The sequence below is a fragment of the Amia ocellicauda genome, chromosome 12 (assembly GCF_036373705.1).
Source record: "Amia ocellicauda isolate fAmiCal2 chromosome 12, fAmiCal2.hap1, whole genome shotgun sequence".
Lineage (NCBI taxonomy): Eukaryota > Metazoa > Chordata > Actinopteri > Amiiformes > Amiidae > Amia > Amia ocellicauda.
Window position 1 is genome coordinate 15,972,002 of NC_089861.1, and position 12,835 is coordinate 15,984,836.

At 35.3% G+C, this 12,835-nt stretch overlaps 1 protein-coding gene across 3 annotated transcripts in view; it reads right to left on the reverse strand.

Moving 5' to 3' along the window:
• lrba (LPS-responsive vesicle trafficking, beach and anchor containing) overlaps positions 1 to 12,835 on the reverse strand; it is a 297,666-nt gene that overhangs the window by 143,429 nt on the left and 141,402 nt on the right. For all 3 annotated transcript variants that reach the window (XM_066718460.1, XM_066718457.1, XM_066718458.1), the window contains exon 36: positions 4,347 to 4,513. In XM_066718460.1, coding sequence (XP_066574557.1) covers positions 4,347 to 4,513 — 167 coding nt within the window. The remainder of the gene's footprint in view (positions 1 to 4,346; positions 4,514 to 12,835) is intronic.

Genomic DNA, 12,835 nt, shown 5'->3' on the forward strand with positions numbered 1-12,835 from the left:
CAAATCAATCCAACCTGAGCTACAGATGGAAACATATACAGAAAGGACAAGGGGTATTACACTTAATTATACAAATAAGCCTGATACAGAAGGAATTTTATTTAAAATTTAGTTTCCTTTAAGAGCATTCAAAGAAATTCCTTCTGGGTATTGTTAAGACTTCCTTATCTAAGTTCTACTTAATAGTAATAGTATTACTAGTAATACACAACACATTAATTCAACATCATTCTAGAGCTTGACTATAGGTTTAGGGCTAATAGAGCTGATGTTTTCTCGCTTCTGAGATTTGTGCAAAGTATTTAATACACTAAAACAAAAAGTAGCTATACTGGTTATACCTTTTTGAATGGTCCACGTATAATGAACCATAGGAACAGTGATATATAGCTTCTACCAACTCTGAAAAAAATGGTTAATAACGACAGCTTTAAAATAGATTACAATTAAAACAGTAGGTGTGTGCAGTGTGTTAAGATGATGATGAGGTGGGTGGCAGTTCAATTGTCTCTATAGTGGGCACTGGAATTTAATTTCCATCTTGGCTGTATAAAATAAATAATTACAAATACTGAGGGAATCACATGCCAAACATGGTCATGGTTTAATCTACAGCAATAGATTTCAAAAGCCAGAAAGGATGCAGAAAGTACTTGAATTAAAAGAAACATTTATACATAGGTCAGAAAATTGACCTTTATTGTGTACTGTGATAAACGCTTGAATTCTAATACTTTAAAGTTTGCACTACTAATGGGAGTCCTTTTTTCAAAAAGCAAATTTCCTCAATATGAATCCTTAATATAATTTGAAAAAGTGTTATAATCAAATAAATGTATCACAAATAATAATATTTGGGACTAATAAACTAAGTGTGTGTATGACAAACATTTCTGAAACCTCAAATGTTCTTGGTTTACTGTTCATTTAGACTTAAAAAGTATTTTGTATGACTGAGATTCAACTAAAAGAAAACATGTATATCAGGTGTTTTAAAACAGAAGCCAAAATCAGTGTTCTCCTGAATAATTAATACAATAATTTATCTGAAAATCTGATCTGTTTTACAATTAGAGGGAATATAAGACAACTAAAGAGTGTTGATATAAACTAACAGTTCAGCTCCCTTTTTTTCTTTCTGGCTGTTTGGTTCTAAAATGACATACTACAAGATAAAATAGTAATGCTAATATTGATAGTTTGTCCATTACAGGTCAGCTAACTGTCCACTGGAACAGTTACAAAGCTGTTAGTTTCGATTTCACAAGGCCAATCAATACGGAGGCATACTGTTTCAATTTTGCCAGCATTGATTTTTTTTTATAACACCACAACCTCTGAGCATTCATCTTTCTGAAAGAAGGAAGATTTGATTTACTGAAGAAAAATTGGAGAGCGCATCACAAAGATTTTTCCGGCAAGCCTGTGACACACAAAAAGATGAATGTCCCTCTGGCTGGGAAGCCTCTAGCCTAAGGGCATCCATTAGAACACACTGAAGCTGCTGAAAATGAGCTGCTTAAAGGAAAAGTGTGTGTGTGTTTGTTGGGGGGGGGGTTGGGTGCACTTAAAAGCATGCTCGTCACTTGCAACATAACTGGGGGATTGCAATATTAAAATGCGTCTTCAGAAGGAATTGTGTGTTGGGGGGAGAAACAAAATGACTCTGTATTTGTATTAGTTCTACTGATTATTTTATATTCCCAGTCCAGCTTGCCCTGTTTTGCTCTGACAAGGTATGAGCCACCTTCTTTCTTAATACTGAGAGTGAATTTCCATGGTACATTAGTCAGCCTATTAGAATGCAATGAAGGACGATATGAGGAAAGGGGAGTGTGTCCTCGGAGACTTCAATCCGGCATTCTCCATCATCTCTTCTCATCTTTCTTACATTCAGCCACTTTACAATGTGTCATATACATGAAAGATGATTTGTCTCCTGACCCAAATAAACACAATGCCTGCTGCATAGACTGCACTCCCCCCCCCCAAATAAATACTTCTGCCACTTGGCTCATTTGTGGAAATCATCTTGTTTATTAGAATTTTTTGGATCAGGTAATTTCTATTTTCACCTAAGTCTCAAGTCTGGGTGACAGTAATGTATGGATGAACAGGTACTATGGCTGTCCCTTGCATTTCCACCAATCATGCTGCATTTGAAGAAAAGCAATGACAGTAAAGGGCATGCTGTTATCAGAGCACTGCGAGAAGAATATTTCCTTTGTTTGCCAGAAAGAAACCCCCAGGACTTTCAACAATCCAATGGAAAGCACAGAAAAAAAAAACAGCACCTAACACCTCTACTCTCTTGAGGCAAAAGCTGGTGTAAGCCTGATATTAAGACACAAATTGCATTCAGACAGGTCACTGGATGTCAAAAGATATTAGATGCCTGCTGTGAGGAAACAACAATTCCCATCAGCTTCTGAGAAAATAATATTTTCATTTTCAGTTTTTATTGAATGGAAACTTTAGGGAATATGTCTTTATGAAACGCTATAAGGGCTTGCAAATTTTACACTTTTTCAAAAGGTCATAATCATTGTGCTGATACCCTTGCAGTTGCAGATTTAATTTTGTTTGATGAAAAAGAATTGGATTTGTGTGTGTGTGTGTTTTCATCTCTCTCAGTCTCTAATTCCCATTCTTTCCCTCCCCTCTACCTCCCATGTTTGCAGTTATGTTGCAGTACCAGATGTTTCTCAAATGCCACATGCTGGGGCTCCATTGCTGAATGCAGCACCTGACCTTCTCGGTAATTGACGAAAAATATTGATGTAATGGCACAGGTCTGATTGTGATTTATTAAAACCACTGCCGATCCCAGGCCGTCTGCCAGTATTGCAGCCTGCTGATCGTATGGCATTAGGAAAGCCATCAATATCAAAACAAAATAAATGACATTAATGGGAAAGTATTGGAGCTTTGGAGCTGGATCTCACAGCAGATTATATGGCCGTGTGCAAGTGCATGTGGACAGACAAAAAAGGAAAATAAATGTATGGAGTCCTAACCTAGTTTGAAGTAGAAAACCACGTTAAAAAAACATAAATAAATATATATTCTTAAGGATTCTGTTATACTTCCAGTATAAGTATTCTAACCTATATGGATGAAAAATAAATACATAAATTATAAGTTCGTCTGATGATTTAGTAATTAATAACACCATATTAGGTGATTTAAAGCCAAAGACAAACAGCCTGTGTTCCCCGCCCCAATTTATTTAATTACTGGAAAGCTTTTAATCGGTATTCAATAGCCATGCATACTTCTAACGCAGGATGCTATGGACAGGCTAAAACGCTTTATCAAAGTAGGCCAACCTTAGGAATCTTGTGAGATTAATATATATAATATATATATATATATATATATATATATATATATATATATATATATGTTCATAGATAGTGACAGATACGTTTTGATACATAAATAAATCTGATTCAAAACAGCCCAAAAAAAGGAAAAATAAGCTTCAAAAAACATGTAGGGAATTGCCAGACTTCAATCCTATACATATTTACTACAAAGTGACAGACTCCAGTACACCAAGGAAAATATATAAATATGTTTTCAGTAATGATAGTTGCATGTCATCCAGAGGGTCCAGTGTTTTCAGTACAATAAGGACTTAACTATTTCTCCCCATTCACTAAGATGCACCTAAAATGTTCACATCACACACATTTTGTGCAAACAGGTCTTACGTTAGCAGAAATTTGATTAGCCCACTAATTAAACTTGTTATAAATATAATTACATTGCATGTCTCTGTTGGAAGGGACAATAACCACAGATGAGAAAGTAGTTGGGAGAATTAACCTCTTTAGGATAAGGACAGATTACATTTTGATGAGTGCTATGTCCCTGACAACCTCAGAGTTTACATTGAATTGAAAACACAAAGCTTCTCTACAGCAATCAATGATCAGAGCTGAACACACTGTCATGGGAGACATCCAATTTTAAGCATTTAAAACCATTCAATGTTAAATAATGTGTTATATAGTTGTAGTCAAACAGTATTGATAATTTGAAATGTTATGTGGGAATTATTTTAGTTTACTAAACTCTTCCTTAAACTGTACTTATTTATCAATTAGGACTACATATTTTTAGAGTTTGTTGAACACTAATTCAACACAGTGATAACTGTAAAATATCCCAATTCATAAGACGGGGGATGTGTTAATCGTTTGATCCTACCGTTGTCAAAATCAGTATACTTAACTTGAAAGGTAACATAAGAGGAAAGTGTAGGTAATAGACACTTTCTAAAGCATCACAAAGCCAAACAGGAGATGTAAAGTGCAAAGTCTAATGTGTGTGTGTATTACCTGAGAGCAGAGGTCCCCCAGGCACCATGCTTGTCAGTCAAAATGTTGATGATCTTCTGGACCAGTTGGGTTGCTGTCACATGGTCCCGATATTTCGCTGCTCTAATCAAGTGATCACACATTTTCTCTTCATCACGCCTCTCTGCTGCATACTGGGCACTCTGCGACTGTCAAAATAACAAAAAAAGACAGAAATAAAGTGTAAGTTCAAAAATGTAAATTAACCCTCACTAAATAAAAAAGGATTAAAAAAGCACTTGAACATACAGGAGTTGGAATTATTAGGACAAGTTAAAACACTAAACCTAAAAATGTCAACCATGCACGTCTTGCAGGGAAATCTGTGTTTGGAAGGAAAACTAACAGACAAAGCAGTCCTTTTGGACCACTGTGCTACAACAATACAAATAATAACTCTTAAAAAATGTATACCATTTTCCAACATAACTAGTGTGGGCAAAATTGTACTCAAACATATGGGCATCCATACATCCATAAATACAAACAAAGACACAAATACGTTGAATTTTGGAAAATAGTAAAGAACCAAAAGAAGGCTTTCCTGATCAAAAACAATCATGTTAAACTTTTTATTATGACCAATTTAATGTTAATCCTCCCAAAGGTGTAATATTTACAATTTCACAATAAGAAGTGTAAAGAAGCAACTAAACCAAAATAAAAACATGTTCTATATTTAATTTACAGGACATAAATAAATAAACATAATGCTTCACATAAGATATATATGGTACATTAGTAAGTATGCATAGTTATACAAATTAAACCTGTTCAATAAAGTTAGCAGTAGACACTCTAAAGTGCTTTATAATGGAACCTCCTCTCCAATTTGAACAGCAACTTTTCATATCTGACAGAAAATCCATAGGTATAAATCACATTAGAAGGCTATTCTTTTCTAATTATCAATCTCTGTCTCTTTGTGGAACATTAAAGTCAAGTTTGACCTTAAAGCATGACAAAATGGAAATCAAACAAAAATATTTTATAGAAATACCAGCTAAATCTTTTAACCCATTTAAAGATTTGCATCACCAGAGAGGACTGCCTGAGTGGATGTTGTTACCATTAATCTCCATCTCTAGGATCTGGTACTGCTAGCATGTGAGACAGGAGCTAAACACACTAAAAAACTGTGTTTCTCCAAAGCTGCAGAATCGCTGTATAATTGCATTGAGTACTTATGTTCTTAAAGTGCAAGGGTCCCAAGTCTGATTATCAATCTACAATTTGAATACAAATTCTGATAAATGGAATCCACAATACAGACAGCATTGCGCTAGTGAAAACATCTTGCATTGTTCCATAAACAAATTTGGATACTAATGTGGTATACATTTAAATGTGCAGGAAAACGAAGGGTTGAATGGCCTCCTCTCGTTTGTAAACTTTCTTTCTTAAAACAGAAATCAATGAAGCCTTTTTCAAGAAAGGCAAGATTATTCGTTTTTAAGCAGGAAACAAAGTCAAGGTGAGAGGGAAAGCAGATTGAAGTGTCACTAAGCATTTTACTGTACTAAGACTGCAATTCAAAATAAAGCTTAATTTTGTAATTTCAATACATTTACAAATATATATCGTAAAATATAAAGTCCTAAATGTAGACTTTCCAGTATAATATACACTCCAACCAACCACACAACACATTATACCCATACAACCCCAACACACAGTTTAATGAGCTTATATTAATGGACCAGTGCTGAAGAAAGACTAAAAATATGAATAACATAAGAATATTCTTTACGTTCACCAAAAATAACAGAATATCTGCATAAATAATGAGTTCTCTGTTGCTAGATAATACTGTCCTTCTCACACCCATAGCCTATTTTGTAATTTAAAAATTGCAATTAAAATGTAGGCCTAGTTAAAAAGGTCTTTCAGTCATATAGCTGCATTCCAGACTCTCTATCAGAAAACATAACATCTTCGTTAAACACAAAACATTTGGAGTGACAATTAAGTAAAAAAAATATATAGCCTATATACTTCCTGTGAAGTATGGTTTAAATGGTAATATCACTCAATTAATTTAGAAATAAAAACTACATCAGCATGCATTTCATTGATATGCAGAGCCAAGTGCAGTTTTGGTAATATGCAGGCTTGCATGTCAGTGCATGGCACCTTTCATTATTTGTTCCAAATAAAATCTTCATGTGTTTAAATACAGACTGCAAACTTACAATATACATTTAATATGGAGCCTATACACGCAGCAAAGTCAACAGTTAGAAAAACAGTCAGCCAAGTGATCAATGAACCATTCTGCAGGTCTTAAAGCTGCTATACTCTGCTGAGCAAACTAGTACTTGTAAAGAGACTAATACTACGTGTATGATATTTTTTCCATTAGCTTTTTTTTCCTGTTTTTTAATTAAGTTCTGTTGTTTTTCTTTTTTCTTCTTTAAGGATTAAATAAAAAAATGTAAACAACATTTTAAATATCGTAACCAAAGTGCATAATTGTGGAATTATGGTATCAGACAAAAGTATTGCATGATGCTTTAAATAATAATAATTTAAAAAAATGCTATGGATATAATATTATAATTTACAATGCCATTATGAAACAATGGTTCTAATTTTAATACATTAACAGTACTGATCCTAAGCCTAAGGTGATCATGATAATAAATGTGCTGTTAATAAACCTAATACTAGATGGAGCACCCATCCAAAGACTGTCAAATGAGCCACTGGGGTGTCCACGCACCTTTTTCCGCAGGTCAGGGGTCAAGCAGTGTAATAAGCATGTGAAAACAGCACATTACTTAGAAATGGTTAACAGTTTGATATATTTCTGCAGAAGGCTGTACAGCATATATAGCCTGCATATTTGTCACACAAAGAAAAGGCTTTTACATACTTCACATGAAGAACTGAGCAGGTCTCCTTGTAAAGTTATGTCTAGCTGTGGAACAAAACAGTATGAATCTTATTAAAGAGCTTGATTTGCACTTTCATGACATTGTCGTATAAAACACACCAGCTATTGCCTTCCACTCGTCTCTAATTTCTCAAGTCATTGGACACCTGGTCCCAAAGGATTTTATTTAAAAGGGAAAACTGTCTGGAAAAAAAAGTGTCCTTGTAGTGTTTTAACTGATGCAAATTCACTGCAAATAAGGATATTTGGTTGGTGGAGGGAGGGTGAAAACAACAGGGAAGCTGAATCTTCCAGTTCGAGATTCTTCATTCTTGCACTTGATCTTTGCCCTCAAGTTTAAAATCAGAACATAAAATGCCACTGAGGGAATTCAGACAAAGGCACCAGGAGAGAAAGAAAGACGACTAAGAAAAATGAAGGCTTAAAAGTACAATGGCGAACAAAAGTCACAGAATGACAATGTCTGACAGCCACTTCAATTCTGAAATGATGCCCCTGTCACCCAACGCCTCCAAGTATTGATTTTCCTCTGCATGGAAAGAATCTAATCCAATGAAACAGATATAGCATCATCCCCTCGATAACAGCCATCAAGGTTAACACAGGCAGAACACTTATCAAAGTATCTCTTCTACTCCTTGTCTTAATGGACTGGTCACAATGCCGAAATGGCAGCTTCTTCATCTCCCCCAAGCAGCGTTTTTCCCAAAAATGCATTCATCTGTCCTATTAGTCCATGTTCAGAATAAAATTCTGAGTTGCAATGACTTCAAGGTCAAGCAAGTTGAAAATCATATGTATTAAACTGTCATTTTTACAGAACGAGATACAAAATTGGAGCATAGACCCTTTTTTTATTTTTAAGTGAGAAATACAAGTCTTCAAAATTGTATGTGTAACAAACAAAATGTATACAGTGTATAGGCAGTCAAAAATCTTAGGCATTAGTCCTCAATATATTTCTGCCCCACATATTATTTTCCTTCTAATATAGAGCTTTGTAAAGTATATTCAAAAGCAGATGGTCATGCTAACTACTTCTTTTTTAAAAAGGGACAATGTTAAGTGTCAATGTTAAGTTATTAGAATCATTTTCGTAGTAATGACCATGAAGCAAAGTTAGCATTGGAAGATTAAGAGATATCAACATGGTGAAGGAAAAGCTAGCAATGCTGAATCAAGTGACATTGGAAACATGATTATGTGATGTTATTTGTAAAATGTAAAATAAATTATAAACTAATGATAAAGGTCTTAAAGCAGATGTTGTGCACAATAATGCTTTTGAAAATACTACTAATGCTGCAAAACATTAATGTAAACAGGAATGTGCTTGCATACCTGGGAGCTTTTGTCATGGTGCTGACCCTAAGACTCATAATTTCACACATCTCTATAGCACACAAAAACAGTTCCTTTCACATTTAACACTTCACACCTCTGCCCCCCCCCCCACCGATGACAACCATTCTTGTGTAGAATATTACATCTGTGAAAAGGCACGGGGACAACCATGTTTATTTTACAGCTTTCACTTTTTGCTAATTGTAGGAATGACTCGTGAAACACAAAACCCAGTAAAGCTCAGTTTCCCCATATCCCAGTCAAGATAGACAAGCTGTAGAATTCCCCTGAACATTAAATGGATAATTTCCACTAGGTGAGGATGTCAGATGTATTCACTCTTATATTGAGATATCCAAATGCATTACATTTTGTGTGTTATTGACATTTATGTTGGCTGTTTTTTGTTTGCATGTTTTCTTTGTTTTTATATTTTCCCTTTTTAATGGTAAAGCTGGTATATGCAAGGATTGATTCAAAATATAAGTGACAGTTTAGCATTTCAACATTCCAGCTGGCATCTAAGCTGAAATAATGCCCACTAGATCTGAAACCTGACCTAGTTGTTGAAACTAAATTGTTTTCTAATGTTCCATAACTGTAAACAGACTCTCAATTAGGATTACCTAATCATGAAAGAATGCAGAAACAACTTCAATGAGTGTGTAAATAAAGCTGTGGAAATTAAAGGATGCATTGAAGGAGGACAGACTGACAAACAGGAGAAGTGGCAAATTAGAGATGGACTAGGAAAATAATGTATGGGTTTTGTTTTTGAACTCCAAGGGCATGTCTTTGTCATCAGCTGTGACTGTTGGGAGTCATGCATGTTTAGCAACTGTATGTATGATGACCCCAATTGTTCCCAATTCTTTATCATAGGAATGCACTTCTGTTATACATCCTATGTGCAACGGTGGATGATAATTCCGAGATGGTGGGGCCTACTCTCACTAGAAAATTATTTTTTAAATTAATATTGAAGATCTCCTGCTAAATAAACTAAACATCTGTAAATGCAGCAACTGTAGTAGCCCGAAATAAACAAACCCATGTAGAGTGTCGCTTAACTTAATACACAATGATTTAGTAAGAAAAAAGTGTTCATTGTTATGCCCATCAATAGACTTGAAACATCAGCAAACCTTTCTTAACTAGGTGCCATTTTACATTTTGATCAGTTTTTGGGGGATCATGGTCTCGCTTCCTCACCCTCCCCACGTGAGGTGGAGGGAGTCATAGCGACGAGCCGTGATGCATTCGCACAATTAGTGATTCCAAACATTGGGGGAACACAAGATAATTGGTGAGTCCTGTCTGGGATAGTAGTATTGATGTGTAGAGTCTATCCAAGCTCTTTCAAGACTTTGATCCTTTTTTACATGGATTTCCTAATCCAATATAGAAAGCAGGTGTACTCAAAGTAATTATTAAATAGCTACAAGATTGGTGAACTTTACTCTCACACTTATAAATAGTTCCAATAGGGAAATTAAATTGTAATCCATGTTGAAAAAGCCCTAACTAAAAACAGCTCACTGTGCTACACCATGGCAAAACAGTACTGTCCCTCTTAAAAACTGTCTTTGAGAAAGTGCACAATACTTTTCCAAACTGAAATAATCACAATGACATCAGAATCTGAAAGGACCTTTTTAACTCTAAAGAGACAAAATGCATTGTAAATGCTCTTAATTGAAAAGGGAGTTCTAACAGAAAATTCAAGACAGCTCTATATTCTTACTCTATTAATATGTTACTCAAAAGCTGCCACTGCTCACAAGTGATTACTGAAAGTCTGTTAGGACACAGTTAAAATTCCCATTTATTGTAAATGTAGGAAGGGATGGTATTTTTAATGCACGTACCACATTTAACATGAAAAAAACACACATACTGTATATACGTGTATAAAAATCTAATGTATGGGCATCCCCACAATCAGTTGTTTGTGTATGCTCCTTTGGCTTTAATGACACTAACCCTACGTGGACACAGCCTGCTTGCCAGCGCTACACAAAGCAACACGCTCCGATTCATTTCCAACAAGAGCCAGCGAATCTCGGCGACAGTGGGTGGATCTACGCTCTGAGATAAAATCTCCCAGAGGCAGCGATAGTTGAGAGTTGAGAAATTGTCTTTACCAGCGAGCGGGCATTGTCAGAGTTCGGCGACTACCAATGGCAGGATAGATGTTCTCTGCATCTTGAAGTCCCTTCTCTTTTCTACTCGCTAGCTTAAAACATGGACAAGAAATGTATTATTGTGGTGTCTGGTTTCCCCATTATTTATGATGCATCTCTGGCTTCATTCAGAGATATAATTCTAAAAATGGATGCATGGAAGAATGTTACAGCGATCGTTGACGAGACGGTCATTTGAGAATGTTGAGAAACTGAAATAATCTCATTTGAGAATGTTGATTTTGTAGACTTGAATGAGGGCTTTGTACCATTATCACGCTGGAATGTCCATAAGCTTCTTAGCACAGGGAACAAGGTGTTTGGTCAAAATATCCTGGCACATGGGCAAATGCTTGAATTCAAATTTCCTTGTATTCTAAAAAGGACACCATGATCATGAATGCTACTAATGGATTGTTTTTCTGTGTAAATGCTCTTTTTATACCCCATAGAAAAAGGTTACCTTTGGAAGCTTCTATAAAAGTTCCAGAAACTTCCTATTATCCTCAACGCAACAGAAAGTTGATTAATTCTGTGGGATTCTATTTTGCGATGCTCACAGGTGTAAGCAAACACGGCATTATCTGTAAAAATATATATATATATATATATGTTGCTCAGTGCAGTGTTATTAATATTACAGTTTTACATAGTTATTTTATTTGAGGCCCCCCCCCCCAATTTTTTTGTTACAATTTATGAAGGTAATGAATAAACATGGAGGCAAGAGTGTGTGTATGCATCTCTCTCTCAACCAATAATTTGTGTGTGTATATATATATATATATATATATATATATATATATATATATATAACACACACATATATATATACATATACACACACACATCATATATATAAGGTCCAAAGAAAAACATGAATTTGTTCAGGCTGCTTTAAGTAGGCTATAAATAATTACTTTTTATAATTACCACTTAAGCTGGAAAAAAATATAGCATAAAGGAACACATTGCATCTGCTGAGCCATCATTTTGACCATAGCAGGTTTTTTTATTAGTATTGTTCTCCCCAGATACATTTCAGCACAGCAGACTACATCAGATTCTAAAAATAAAGGCCCTGTTATGAAAAATAACAGGGGAAGAAAAATAAATAATTATATATCTACTCTCTTCTTCACTGTCAAAGATCCTAGTAAAATGATGTATACTGTAAAATTCTCTCACTTTCTAGAACTATCTGGGGACTTCATTACACACTGGGAAGGGGGTGTGAGGGAGAACTACATGCTGGCTGCTGCTCCTTTACATTAACAATCCCCACAGTACTGGACCCGATCTACAGCAATCTCCGATTCTTAGACAAGGGGGTGAGGGGCAAGGTTGTTTACTCCTCTAAGTGCTGAATTTTCCATCTCAAACCAAACTAAGAAAAACAGCCTTCATTACAACCAAGAATTTCATGTGAGTTTCATCTGCATCTATTTATATCTCTTCTTTGTCTTCTTAATTTAATACAGATAACAGATCACTTCCAGCCCGCCCAAAAATATTAAATATATAACTCCACCGAAAATCCATATTTTCTCAGGTTATTCTACAAGTAGAAACATTCTGTGCAGCGAGTTTTTCATGTCTAGCTCATTCTATGTACCAGAAATCAGAGATCGAGTAATAGGCCATGATGTCACAGGGGTGCTAACTCTGGAGCTGCTTTGATGGAAGTGAATGGGGAAATCTGAAAAGTCACAAAAATTATTCAGCCTATTTCTCTAAAAGATCCATTGGTAGAAATATCTTTTTGTAGTCATTAAAAAACCTGTGTAGGCTACAGGACTGCGCACTACGCTGTAGCCTCGAATAAAATGTTTTGATTTTTGCCATTGACTTCAAGCAAAGCAGCTGCAGAGTTAGCACTCACGTGGTGTCATGACCTATTTCTTGATCTCCGATTTCTGGTACATAGAATGGTGGAGTTCCCCTTTAACTAAATACCATTGGTGTTTATATAAAATATAAGAAGAAAAACATTTCTGCATGTATCAGTTACTAGGGGCCAAGCCATCATTTACATCTGCAATATGAAT